Source organism: Macaca mulatta, chromosome 6 (genome assembly GCF_049350105.2).
Source record: "Macaca mulatta isolate MMU2019108-1 chromosome 6, T2T-MMU8v2.0, whole genome shotgun sequence".
NCBI lineage: Eukaryota > Metazoa > Chordata > Mammalia > Primates > Cercopithecidae > Macaca > Macaca mulatta.
In genome coordinates, this window is record NC_133411.1 from 151802457 (window position 1) to 151815912 (window position 13456).

The 13456-nt window shown below is 40.9% G+C and overlaps 1 protein-coding gene across 50 annotated transcripts in view; it reads left to right on the top strand.

Annotated features, from left to right (window-relative positions):
• The window catches only part of ARHGAP26 (Rho GTPase activating protein 26), an 840200-nt gene that overhangs the window by 540057 nt on the left and 286687 nt on the right, over window positions 1–13456 (top strand). For 37 of the 50 annotated variants that reach the window (XR_001445584.3, XR_013394919.1, XM_077937293.1 and 34 more), the window contains one exon: window positions 3603–3681. Coding sequence is in view for 47 of the 50 variants with exons in the window: in XM_077937293.1 (XP_077793419.1) it covers window positions 3603–3681 (79 nt within the window). In the remaining 3 variants the exon portion in view is untranslated. Of the gene's footprint in view, window positions 1–3602; window positions 3719–13456 lie in introns of all 50 variants that reach the window. The other 13 variants (XR_013394918.1, XM_077937301.1, XM_077937300.1 and 10 more) reach the window with 1 other exon arrangement.

Here is a 13456-nt window from a genome sequence, read left to right on the forward strand (position 1 = left end):
CATACAGGAGCTCACTAAGGCACTTGCAGAAGTGCGTGGCTGATTTTGACACCAGAGGACTTGGGTGGTCAATATGAGCTTTCTGGGGGCTGTGGTGCCATCACATTTGCCATGGCATTATGCACAAGAGTTAAGGGTTGGAATGCTTGTGTTCACATCCTGGCTCTGTATCTTGGCAGCTCTGTGATTGTGGACAAGATACTTAACCTCTCTGAGCCTTGGTTTTCTCATCTGCTAAAGGAGAGTAATAAGAATATACTTTTCTCATGATGTAGCTGTGAAGATTAGGTGAATTAATTTATATACAGTGCTTAGCACAGCAACTGGCACATACTGCTGGGTTATACTTACTACTGTTCTTTTATTGTACTGAGTCTAATAGGCTCACAATTCTTTGTAGAGGTAAAAAGAGCTCTGATCATTTACTCCATTTCTCTTTCATTGTTTTATATGTTCCCTTCCTCATTCCATATTATCCTCCTACTTTTTTTATTTTGAGATGGAGTCTCGCCCTGTCGCCAGGCTGGAGTGCAGTGGCGTGATCTCGGCTCACTGCAACCTCCACCTCCCGGGTTCAAGCGATTCTCCTGCCTCAGCCTCCCGAGTAACTGGGACTATAGGCATGTGCCACCATGCCCAGCTAATTTTTGTATTTTTTAGTAGAGATGGGGTTTCACTGTGTTGGTCAGGATTGTCTTGATCTCTTGTCCTCGTGATCCACCCATATCGGCCTCCCAAAGTGCTGGGATTACAGGCGTTGGCCACTGCGCCCCACCTATCCTCCTACTTTTAATCTCTCTCTCCTCTGTCTCCCCAGCCCTGCCCATTTTTTTGCTGTGAAGAACCACATGCATTTCAAACATGAACTAAATTGACATCCTGTAAGAGCAGGTCTCAAAGTATGCTAGTTTTTAGGGACTGACCTGCAAAGTGGAGGGTCATTGAGGGTTTTGCTTGTTTTATTTTGTTTTGAGGGATAGTTATTAGTAGGGCATGAGGAAGGTAAATATGGAAAGAAAGTTACGGTTTTACTCCAGAATAAAGATAGTTCACCCTTTTTACCTTTGTTCTTGGAAATTCACATGCAAGACATGTGCATCCGTCCCCTACCCCACTCCCCCTGCAAAAGGGAACAAGACTACATGTGGAAAAGAACTTGTATTTTGATATTTCTTCTTGGAATGAAAACAAATCCTGTTGACTTTCCTGGTTACCAAGGCCGAGTGGCCCACCCTTCACAGCCTCTGAGGTTGTCGAACTTCCTCTTTGTGGCTCGGGATGGAAATCTCACACTGTGTGCCATGAAGTTGATGTAATATCTGTGAGCCCCTGAGACCGTGGTATGCAGACAGCTCTTGTGATCTCACTGTTTGCTGGTGGGCCACTAGCAGGAAACGAACTAGAGACATGTTGGCTCCTTGACCTCACTGCAGAAAGGAGGGTAACTTTGCACTCTAGGGCAAGGGGAACAGGAAGGAAAAGAGTGGGGATGGAGTGGACAGCCCAGGGTGTGGGCCTCAAACTTAACTCTGCACCAAGATCACCTGGGGAGTTGGTTAAAATCCAAGTTCCCAGGCACAGCCCAGTTCAGATTGAGTGGAGTGGGGTTGGGCTGGAGTCTCCATGTTAAGGGAATGTCTGATTCTGAAGCAGGTGGTACAGAAGCAGCACCTGCAGCAACACTGAAAGACCCAGAACCGGGGACTTGAGAGTTCTTCAATAGACAGTAGCTGCAGAGGCTTTTTGTTTCAAAGCTATTAAGATGTCGTACTTGGTCTTTAGAGAAAGGTGGAAGGGTAGAATCAGTCCATCGTGCCCTCAAGCCACAGAGTCAGTTCTGTGGAGCCACCACTGTCAGCTGTCTGCAGATACCCACTGACTCTGGCACACTGAATGGGCTGATGGTGGGAAGTGGGCACTTGGTTGGGTCTGAGAATGAGAATTTCTGAGAAGAGGAGGGAGAGTCCTGGAAGGTGCTCATGGAGAGACGAGTTATTCCATCCTCTGAGTTATCTTTGTATTATGGTGCCAGTCCCAGTGTGACCTTCATGGGAATGACCATCCTCTTGGGATCAGTGTTCCACCATCATCAACACGCCCGCCTGTCTAGCTGCCCACCCCTCCTCTCACCCACACACACCCCCACTCCCCTTTCTGTCTCTTGCTTGTTCTCTCACTCCCTTCTCTTGCTTGTTTGCATGCTTTCCCTCTCTCTCTGTCTCTCTCGACCCCACACAGGTTTATACCCTCACACATTCACACCCCTACCCCATGCCCCTTGTATCCCCAACCCATCTGTATTTACATGCCCACAGCTCTAAAGTTTTTTTTAAGGGGATGTTGAGGGATGATTAATGAAAAGAATCAAATGTGACTTTTAAATTATGTTAAACAAATAGGTTTAGCATGTTCATTGGAACTATAGCTATAAGCCAGAAGCGGAGATGATGGGCGGGTGAGAATGAGCAAGCTTGGGTGCTTATGGGGCCCAGGCTTGTGCTGCTAAGGGTGTTGCTCAGCCTGTGTAGTTTTCATACCGTATTGTCGTATGATCATTCGCAGTGTTTGTGCACTCAGACAGGAATCAGACTTTAGTTCTTGCTCAGTGGACTTCTTCCTCCTTTTTAGGCTGTCTCAAATTTTAAAGAGGATGGTTTTTAACTAGCAATTCTTAACTTTTTGAGGGTTGCAGTTCTCTCTGAGAATTTGACGGACAATTTGAATTGTTTCTACAGAAAAATCCACATACATTTGAGGGAGAGGAGGAGGTGGTTTGGGGACACTCTGGGATTTATCTTCACCCTAAATGAATAACTCTTGCTTTAATGAGTGCAGAGGGCTTTCAGCCTCTTCTCCCAAGGTCGTTTTTATCTCACAGTCTCTTTTTCTTGTGGAGTACCATTTGTGATGGGAACTGAACAAAACCCATTTGATATTGTGTGCATGTCTTCTGGAGGGCTTGTGCTCAGGTTTAGGGAGCAAGCCGATTTCGGTGAGTGAAATGATCTCATGCATGTAAAGCACTTAGCACCTGACATGATTAAGTATTCATTTTTTAAAAAGATTGTGCACATTTAATCGTAACTACCAAGATGATGACCACCATAAAACTTCTCCATGTCTGAAGCAATTTAGAAGCAGTGGACTAGATATTAGGAGACAAGCATGCCTCTAGCTTGGATGTTTTCTCCTCTTTTTTGTCTTGAGTCCAGTAATTCCATTCACTTCCACAAACATTTATTGCATTTCTACTGTGAGTATCATACTCTGTTAAGCATTCTGAGGTCTCGAAATGAATAAGATTTCAAGGAATTGAACAGTGTCTAAAGGAACCACTTAACTCCTCTATGTCCCTTACGTGTAAAATAGGGTCATATCTTCTGTGTTTCTGCCTCTCTGAGGGAGATGGGCTGACTGAGAGGAATTTGGGCCATCTTTTCTGAGACTAGAAGGTGGCTTAGTAAAGCCGAGGGTTGTACCCCTCTTTGTGTCGTTAACCCTAGCAACCACGGACTCTTTTGAGTGGATGTTTAAGATTCGCCTTCACCAATCTCTGTACATGTGGCACTGGTTTCATATCCATGTCCCTCCTTTCTCTGCAGGCCAGGGGTTATCACCATGCAAGCGTTGTCGGAAGAGGACCGGAGGCTCTGGATGGAAGCCATGGATGGCCGGGAACCTGTAAGTAACAGTTCAGGGAAGTACAGCAAGAATGAAGGCCCTGAGTTGTTTGTTGCTTCCCTAGTGCAGTGATTTTTGCTGTTGTTCTAAAGCCTTGGGTTCTTGAAACCAATGTGCTAGAGGTGGTTTTTTATTCCTAGGTTTATGTTTGTGAATATTGATATTGCTTCTGTATAGATATAGTTCTTGAGCTTTGACCTCTCTGTCCTAAGGCATGTCTTCTGCATAGAATTACACCAGAACTCCCATCTTTTATCACTGACTTCTGGTTCAGCCTCCTGTAGTAACTTACCTCCCCTTATAAGCAGTGGGACATTATCAGGGTGGATGGAGGGAGGTGAGCCTGGTAATATGATCCCTGCTGCTATTTCAGCAATGCTGGCCTCAGCTGGGTGATGTAATCTCATAGTTGTTCCGCATCTTGTGACGTGTAAAATCCGTAAGAGCCCTGGAATCATTGTAGTCGTCTTATCTTAGTTCCAAGGATCTCAACTCTATTAGTCAGCAAATCTCAAGGTTGCAGAAATCGTAAGAGTACGGTCTAACCATGTGCCACCAACAAAAGAGAAAAAGAATCTACAATGCCAGGGGGCCAATAATTGATGCTTACACCAAAGGGAGGAAATGTGTGCAAGGAAGAAGTAGGCCATGGGCTCCATTGACTATAGAACTCTTTGCATCAAGCTGGATAATGCCAGCTGATTTGTGTGTCTCTTTCTCAGCTTACCTTGGTGAGGTGGTCTGGCAACATAGTTATGTACCTTTCTACTCAGCCATATTTTATACAAACTTGCGACGCAGTCAGCTAAGCATAAAGAAATAGCTAGTATTGTATGACATTTAATAATATACAGAGCAAGGTCTCTTAAAGATTTAAATAAATAATGATTTAGACACAGTTTGCTAAACTATAATTAAGCATTGTTTAATCTTAATTCTTCTCCTGGGCTAAAATATAAGATAGCTCTGATTGTCTTTGAATACGTTGTTACCCATAGGAACCCTCAAAACCAGATACACATTTCTACCTTTGAGGCTTTATGGGCATAATAGCTGCTTGATGTCAAAGGCCTTTGAAAGAAGCTTCCCAAGTAGATCTTTTTGCTAGCATTATCTACTATTTATTGAGCACACTTTTTTGCGTGTTAGGCACAGGACTGAGCACATTACATCTCTTAACCTGTTTATTTCTCTTAGCACTTAATGAAATAAGTTCTGTGATTCCATTTTATAGATGAGGAAACTGAGGCTTAGACAGGTTAAATAACTTGCCCCAAGTCGCACAGATAGTAAATGGTTGTATTAGTAGGGTACAGGCTAGGTTGCTATAACAGAGAGACTCCGAAGTACAGTGGTTTATGTAAGATAGATAAGTGTATTTCTCTCTTAGAGCCGAGAAGGGAGGAGTCCATGTCTAGTAGGGTCATTCTGCTATCCTCAGCCCACGGCTTCCCACATTGCTCCAGTCATTGCCATTTTCCAGCCAGAAAATGAGGATTAAAGCATTTTGAAGGACCCAGAAGATGCACATGACACTTCCATTGGCTCAAACATAATGGTACAGCCACATCTACCTGCAGAGCAGGCTGGGAAACCTAGGCTGTACATAGGCAGTCATGGGCCCTGCCAGGACCCTGGGCGTGTTGTTATTTCAGAGAAGAAGAGGAGAAAGGATACTGTGAATAGTTGGCAGTCTCCATCCTAGTGGCAAAGCTAGAATTTGACCCATGTCTAATCCTAGACATACTCAGTTTTCATCTTTAATGGAGGTAAAATTTCAAATTGCCTTCTAAGAATTCTCAGTTCATTTTTACAGTACTTTCACTCCCTCCCTGGAATGATTCTTCAACTCAGAGGGAAGGAAATGCCCAGGAAGAACAATCCTGTATGGCATTCTCTTCTTGGTATGGGCAAAAAAAGCCAAATTACAACAACAACAAAACCCCAAACCCACTACCATCTCTCCCCCTGCCCTGGATAAGCTGGAGTTCCAAAACTGCCTCACCAATTAATTCCATTTTAAGCCTCCCCATCCTCTCCCCCCACCACTTAGATATTTGTTCTCTGTGTATAATTGGTCTTCTTACTAACCACTTCAGTTTTCCTGTAGATTAACATCTGGCCTCTGCAGATGGAAAGTGTGCTGTTGAAAGAAACATCTTCTTGCTCTGGAATGTACAAATTAAAACAAGTTTAAACACAAAATAATTTTGTTTCTAAACATAATATAAAATTATTTCCTCACAGGAACATATAGCTTGCACTGAAAACCACACTTCTGTGTGCTTTTTAGTTTCCTAAAGAGGGAGATAAATATAGACAAATGATGTCTGTGTAATTGACAGTAATACTAGGCTTAATTTTGTCTCCCGTTGCTGAAAGCCTCTAGGGGACATTAGTAGAGATACATGGCCAGTAGACAATTAGCAGCTCCAGCTTTAATCACCATCTCCCTAATTAGTTAAATCTGTCCCTGTGGGAGCTTTGGATTTCTCTAGTTAGCTCTTTCTCTAGTCGGTGTTAGTGTGGTTGCCTTACTTCAGGGAGATGTTAACAGTGGCAACTATCTTCTGTTTTATACTTCTATCTCAGTTGTTCTTTGATGGATTATTTGGTGTTGGTGGGTTTTTTTTGTTTTGTTTTGTTTTGTTTTTTTGGAGGGGGTTACTTTTAGTTTCTATTCTTTTGTTCTTTCATTGTCCAATAATACCTTAGGATGGTTGGTTGAAAAACAAAGAAAAGCTAAATGAGCCCCAAATCAGTTGATTTTGAAACATTTCATTTTTAAATGTTAAATTTAGTTTTGGCATTAAATCATACTTTTTTTTTTTAATACACAGTCATATCTTAGTCTAAAGAAATGTTGAATGTCTTTATGGTGTTGATGGGCGTATAATAGAGGAAGAAATTAGAATTGTCTTCCTACAATAAGCGTTATGGATTTTATGTAGTACATTTGAATTAAAATTTGAATTATTTTAATTCAAATGTAGGAAACTCAATTCAAACTTGAGGAAAAGCTGGACTTATTGGGTTACATAACTGAAAAATACTGGAGTCTAATAGTCTGTGGCTCATCCGAATCCGGGAACTTACGTAATATTTGGAGTTGGTTTCCTCTTTTGTTTTGGCTTCATTTTCCAACATGTTCTTTTCATAGAGTGGTGAGATGCTTCCTTACTATTCATTCCAAGCTTACGTCTTCTTATTAAAAACAGGGGGCAGTAACCTTTTTCTGTAATCGGCCAGATAGTATTTTAGGCTTTGTGGGCCATGTGGTCGCATTTGCAGCTACTAACTTTGCTGCTGTGGCTAAAAAGCTGCCATGAACAATATGTAAATGAATAGGTATAGCCTTGTTTCAATAAAACTTTATTTACAGGGCCGGGCGCGGTGGCTCAAGCCTGTAATCCCAGCACTTTGGGAGGCCGAGGTGGGCGGATCACGACGTCAGGAGATCGAGACCATCCTGGCTAACCCGGTGAAACCCCGTCTCTACTAAAAAATACAAAAAAACTAGCTGGGCGAGGTGGCGGGCGCCTGTAGTCCCAGCTGCTCGGGAGGCTGAGGCAGGAGAAAGGCGTGAACCTGGGAGGCGGAGCTTGCAGTTAGCTGAGATCAGGCCACTGCACTCCAGCCTGGGCGACAGAGCGAGACTCCGTCTCAAAAAAAAAAAAAAACCTTTATTTACAAAAAGAGATGGCTGGCTTGATTTGGGTCATGGGCCATACATAGTTCGTTGATCCCTGATCTGTAAGTCTAGTGGAAAGAGAGCTTTTATCTAATCATTCCAAAAACGTTCTTTATTTGGATTTTATTAGACTAACTACTTGGTCCAGAGGCTAGGATGGATGAATTGACCAGAACTTACTCATGTGCCTATTGCACTGGAACTGTATAAATGGTGGCGGAAGGTCGTCTTCCTCTGAGAGAAAAAGCATTGTTATATGAGGGAAGGAGGTAGACTCTAGTCAAGAAAAGCATCTTACTCTACTTACTCTCATATGTATGTTCCTTTAAACTTTATGTTCAGAAAACTTCCTCTTTGATACCTGGCCAAGGGTGGAAATGCCAAGTTTACTGCTAACATCATAATTGGGGTAAAAGACTAAATGCTTTCCCCCTAAGACTAGGAACAAGTTGAGGGTGTTTGCTCTTACCACTCTTACCACTCTTACTCAGCAGAGGACTGGAAGTCCTAACCGGTGCAGTAGGGCAAGAAAGTAATATAACAGGCATACAGATTGGAAAGAAAGGTATACAACTGCCCCCACTTTCAGATAACACATTGTCTATGTAGAAAATCGAGGAATGCACACACCCACCCACACACACACCCCCCTTCTATAATTAGTAGGTGAGTTCAGCAAGGTCACAGGATACAAGATAGACACATACACAAAATCAATCATATTTCTATAGATTAGCCATAATCATATGGTGATCAAAGTTAAAAGCATAACACCATTGATAGTCTCCCCAAAAATGAAGTGACTACGTATAAATCTAATTAAACATGTAGAGGACCTGCATGTTGGAAATTACAAACTGCTGATGAAAGAAATGAAAGAGGATCTAAGTAAATGGAGAGACATTAATGGATTGGAAAAAATCAACATAGTAAAGATGTCAGTTCTCCCCAATGATTATAGGTTTAATGCAATTCCTATTAGAATCACAGCAAGATTTCTTATAGATACAGACAAACTTGTTCTAAAATTTATATATAAAGGCACAGAAACCAAAATAGATAAAACAATTTTAAAAAGGAAGAATGAATTCTAAGTAGTCTCTGTACCCTATTTTAAGACTTTCTTTTTAGTGACAGTAATCAAGACTGTGGTATTGACAGAGGGATAGACACATAGATCAATGGAACAGAACAAAGAACCCAGAAATAGACGCACACAAATATGCCCAATTGATTTTTGACAGAGGTGCAAAAGCAGTTCAACGGAGGAAGGATAGCTTTTTTGAGAAATGGTGCTTTTTAAAACAAAACATCCATAGGCAAAAAAACAAACAAACAAACAAAAACCTTGACTTAAACCTCATGTCTTATACAAAATTTAATTCAGAATGGATGATAGATTTAAATGTAAAATGTAACACTTTAAAACTTTTAGAAGAATGTGTGGAATCTAGGACTAGATAAAGAGTTTTTAGATGCAATGCTGAAAACATACACAACCTATAAAAAAATGGATAAAATTTTCTTCATCAAAATTAAAAACTTTTGCTTTGTGTGTGAAAGACCCTGTTAAGAGGATGAAAAGGCAGGCTACAGAATGGTAGAAAATATTTGCAAAAACATATATCTGATAAGGAACTTATTTACATCTAGTTCTTTTTAGATCTAGGATTAAATAAATAAATAAATACTCTCAAAACTTAACAGCTAAAGAGAAACAGTCCAATTAGAAAAAGGCAAAAGACACAAGGAGACATTTTACCAAAGAAGATATGGCGAATAAACACACGAAAAGATGTTCAATATCATTAGCCATTAGGGAAATGCAATCTAAAACCACTATGAACTATCACCTTCCAGAATGACTAAAATCAAAAGTAGTGAAAATACTGAATGCTGGCAAGGATGCAGAGAAGCTGGATCTTCTGTACATTGCTGGTGGGAATGTAAAATGAAACAACCATGCTGGCAAGTCACTTGGCAGTTTCTAAAACTAAATATTGCAGTTGCTCTATGACACAGCAATTGCTCTGGGGCATTTAATCCAGAGAAATGAAAACTTCTGTTCACACAAAAACCTATATGCATAAACCTCCCTCTTAGCAGCTTTGGTCATAACAGCTCGAAACAGGAAGTACTACAGACATCCTTTAATGGGTGAATGGTTAAACAAACTGGTACATCCATGCAATAGAATACTGTTCGGCAATGGAAAGAAGTGAACTATTGGTACACAACGACCGGGTGCATCTTAGGAGCATTATGCTAAATGAAAAAGGCCAGTCTCAAAAAAGCATATATAATACATGCTTTAATTTCGTAACATTTTTGAAGTTACAGTTTTAGAAATGGAGAATGGAATAGTGATTTCTACGATATAGGGGCATTGGAAGCAGGAAGCAACTGTAAAGCGGGTAGCACAAGGAAGCCCTTGGTGGTGATGAAACAGTTCTTTGTTTTGATCTTGGTGGTTAGTTATATGAAATCATATTAAAGTGGTTATGAGAAACTACACTAAAGTATATGTGTATACTTCTGTACAATCCTACATACACACACATGAATGCAAGTCAAAACTGATGGAGTATGAACAAAGTGTATAGTCTAGTTAACAATATTGTGCTAATGACAGTTTTCTGGTTTTGATGCTATGTTATAGTTTTAAGAGCTGGTATCATTGGATTATGGGGAGAAGTAGGGCAAAGGATTCATAGGACACTACTGTTTTTATAATGATATGAAATTATAACTTTAAAAAACAAAGTTAGCTAGTCAGATAAAAATTTGAAATGATTCTGCTGGATTTTTTCCCTTTCTGTTAAATCTGGGTTGACACACAATAGGGTCACTGTTGCAACTGCATAAGCTTTTGTTTTACTTTTGTGTGGCCATTGTCTAAGGCTTGGGAACAGATGACTTTTCATATTAAGTTGGACATGGAAACCTTAGTTCAAACTGCATGAATATCACAACTCAGGAAAATTTTAGAGACAGCAGATTTTCTTTTGAGAGTTTCTAATAACTAAAGTTGTCTCTCCTTTTCTCGTTGCATATTGCTGGTAAGCGTATTTGCTAAAAGTAGAATAGAATCACTATCAGTCCATCATCATTGCCAACATATACACACCCAACCCGAAGTATTTAATATCCCTCTACTATGGAAAAGAGGGCTCAGGAAGCCCATGGGACTAGGGGTGATCCAGAGCTTCAGGGCTTATGTAGCCTCTTAAAACTGCCTTTCCGTATATCCCCTTAGCTGTGATTAGTGGTGTCTTTCTGGAACTGCTTATAGCACCTCCTTATTTTAGATGTATTAGTCCTCCTTCACATTTCAAGGATTCTTTAGTTAAATTAAATATTTCTCCACTTTGAGCTGGTACTTGAATTTCTTTTGACAGCCACAAGTTTTGAACGTTGGCAGATGCTAGAATTATGTGGAATTAGATTAAAAAGGTAAGAAACAGATACTTTAGCGTCAGCAATTGTGTGTAAGTCTGTGTATTAGGAAATCACCACTCTTGTAGGTCAAAAATAGCCAGATATTGGCAATTTCTTATGGCTCGATCTCATAGCTGTGGAGCAGGAAGAAGCAAGCCCACGCTTAAGTCAATATCATACCCTTATTTATGGAAGAGGGAACGCTGCCTAAAAAAGGCTGGTAATTGGTTGATCTCGGATAGATAATTCAGGTCTCTTAGCTTCCAGTTCTGCGCTATTTTTGCTGCAACACACAAAAAATTGCTGCTGAATTATTAGGAAGTCACAGTTGAATGGCATCAACCTTTCCTTTTTAAGTAGAGTTACTCTGCTGTGGCTACTGCAATGGATGAAGGGAAAAGAAGGAAGAGGCTAAGGAAAAACCACTCCTCTAATAAAAGACAATGTTGCTTCCTTCTGCTCACCTCCATTTTAAAGATATCTTCTGTTTTCGTCTTTGTGGACTTTGGGGCTGAACAAAATATGTCTTCTCTCACCTTTCTCTACCGTGTCCAAGCTCTAACTCCCTAGTCCTTCTAGAACTCCTGGAATAAATGGGCAGTTGCATTGCATTTTATGCTCCGCATCTACTAGCTGAAAGAGTGAGCTGTGAAAAGTGTTTAAAGGAAAAAATAAGACTGATTACTGTTAAGATGAGATCTCAGGATTAGAAGCAGAATGTTATGGTGGTTAAGAATGTGCACTCACGCAGCCCAAGTTTAAATCCTACTCTACTGCTTACTGGCACTCTCAAATTGGAAAATGATAGTCTCTCTGAGCAGGTTTCCTCCCCAGCAAATTGTGATAATAATAACCCCTACCTCATAAGATTGTTTTGTAATGATCAACATAAATGTAAATGCCTGTACATGGCAAAGTGATCATTTAAAGCTAGTTCTTACTGTTGTCTTTTTGGAGAGGAAGGTAGATACTGGGATACCTGGGTTCTGTTTCTAGCTCTGTTTTTAAATTACTTGTTTCACTTAGACAGCTCAAGTCACCTTGTGCCAGTTCACCAGAGTGCCGGGCAGGGACTGCTTTCAATAGTATGGAAAATGTGATTCCATTTAGCAGTCAGTGTGAACTTTCAGGATATGACTGGAGGAGAAGGAAGTGATCGTTAGCCTCCTTTGCTGTGATGCATCCCAGGCCTGGCAGTTCATAATCCTGTTGCATGCTAACCTCAGCTCACCAGTCTGCTGCTGACACTTGCGTTTTTCTTTGTTTGTTAAAATAAGTGATTGAAAAAGTATGGATAGTTAAGAAGGTATCGGGTGAGCTTGCTAGGCTGTAGTGTGACGATGCAGGCCTTACTCCTTTCTGAGCTTTCTTTTTATTTGTTTAATTTTGTTTAACGTTTAGGTTCAGGGGTACATGTGCAGGTTTGTTATGTAGGTAAACTTGTGTCACGGGGTTTTGTTGTACAGGTTATTTTGTCACCCAGGTACTAAGCCTCATACCCAATAATTATTTTTCCTCATCCTCTCCCTCCTCCTGCCCTCCACTCTCAAGTAGACTCAGTATGTCCATGTGTTCTCATCATTTAGCTTCCACTTATAAGTGAGAACATGGGGTATTTGATTTCTGTTCCTGTGTTAGTTTGCTAAAGATAATGGCCTCTAGCTCCATTTGTGTTCCCACAGGGGCATGATCTCATTCTTTTTTTATGGCTGCATGGTATTCCGTGGTGTATATTTACTGCATTTTCTTTATCCAGCCTACCATTGATGGGCATTTAGGTTTATTCCATGTCTTTGCTATTGTGAATAGTGCTGCAGTGAACATATGCATGCATATGTCTTTATGGTAAAAGAATTTGGCCGGGCGCTGTGACTCACGCCTGTAATCCCAGCACTTTGGGAGGCTGAGGCAGGTGGATCATGAGGTCAGGAGATCGTGACCATCCTGGCTAACATGGTGAAACCCCGTCTCTACTAAAGATACAAAAATTAGCCAGGCATGGTGGCGGGCACCTGTAGTCCCAGCTACTTGGGAGGCTGAGGCAGGAGAATGTCGTGAATCCAGGAGACGGAGCTTGGAGTGAGCCAAGATCGCGACACTGCACTCTAGCCTGGGTGACAGAGCAAGACACTGTCTCAAAAAAAAAAAGAATTTATATTCCATTGGGTATATACCCAATGGGATTGCTAGGTCGAATGGTAGTTCTGTTTTAAGTTCTTTGAGGAATTGCATTACTGCTTTCCACAATGGTTGAACTAATTTACACTCCCATCTGCAGTGTAAATTGTGTTCTCTTTTCTCCACAACCTCACCAGCATCTGTTATTTTTTGACTTTTTAGTAATAGCCATTCTGACTGGTATGAGATGGTATCTCATTGTAGTTTTGATTTACCTTTCTCTAATGATCAGTGATATAGTGAGCTTTCTTTTTAATATCACATACTGTGAATGGGTGAAGAATCTGAAAGTGAAATCCCAAGTGTGGTTTCTGTTTCCCCATCTCCCATACGCACCCACCCCTGATGGCTAGGAAATTACATTTTACCCCTCATATTATTTTGTTTGTGTGTCTTTTCCTCTAACTGGATCTAGAAGCCAGTTGCAAGCTTCATTTTTGTGTCATGTGAGTGCTTTTATTTAGGTGG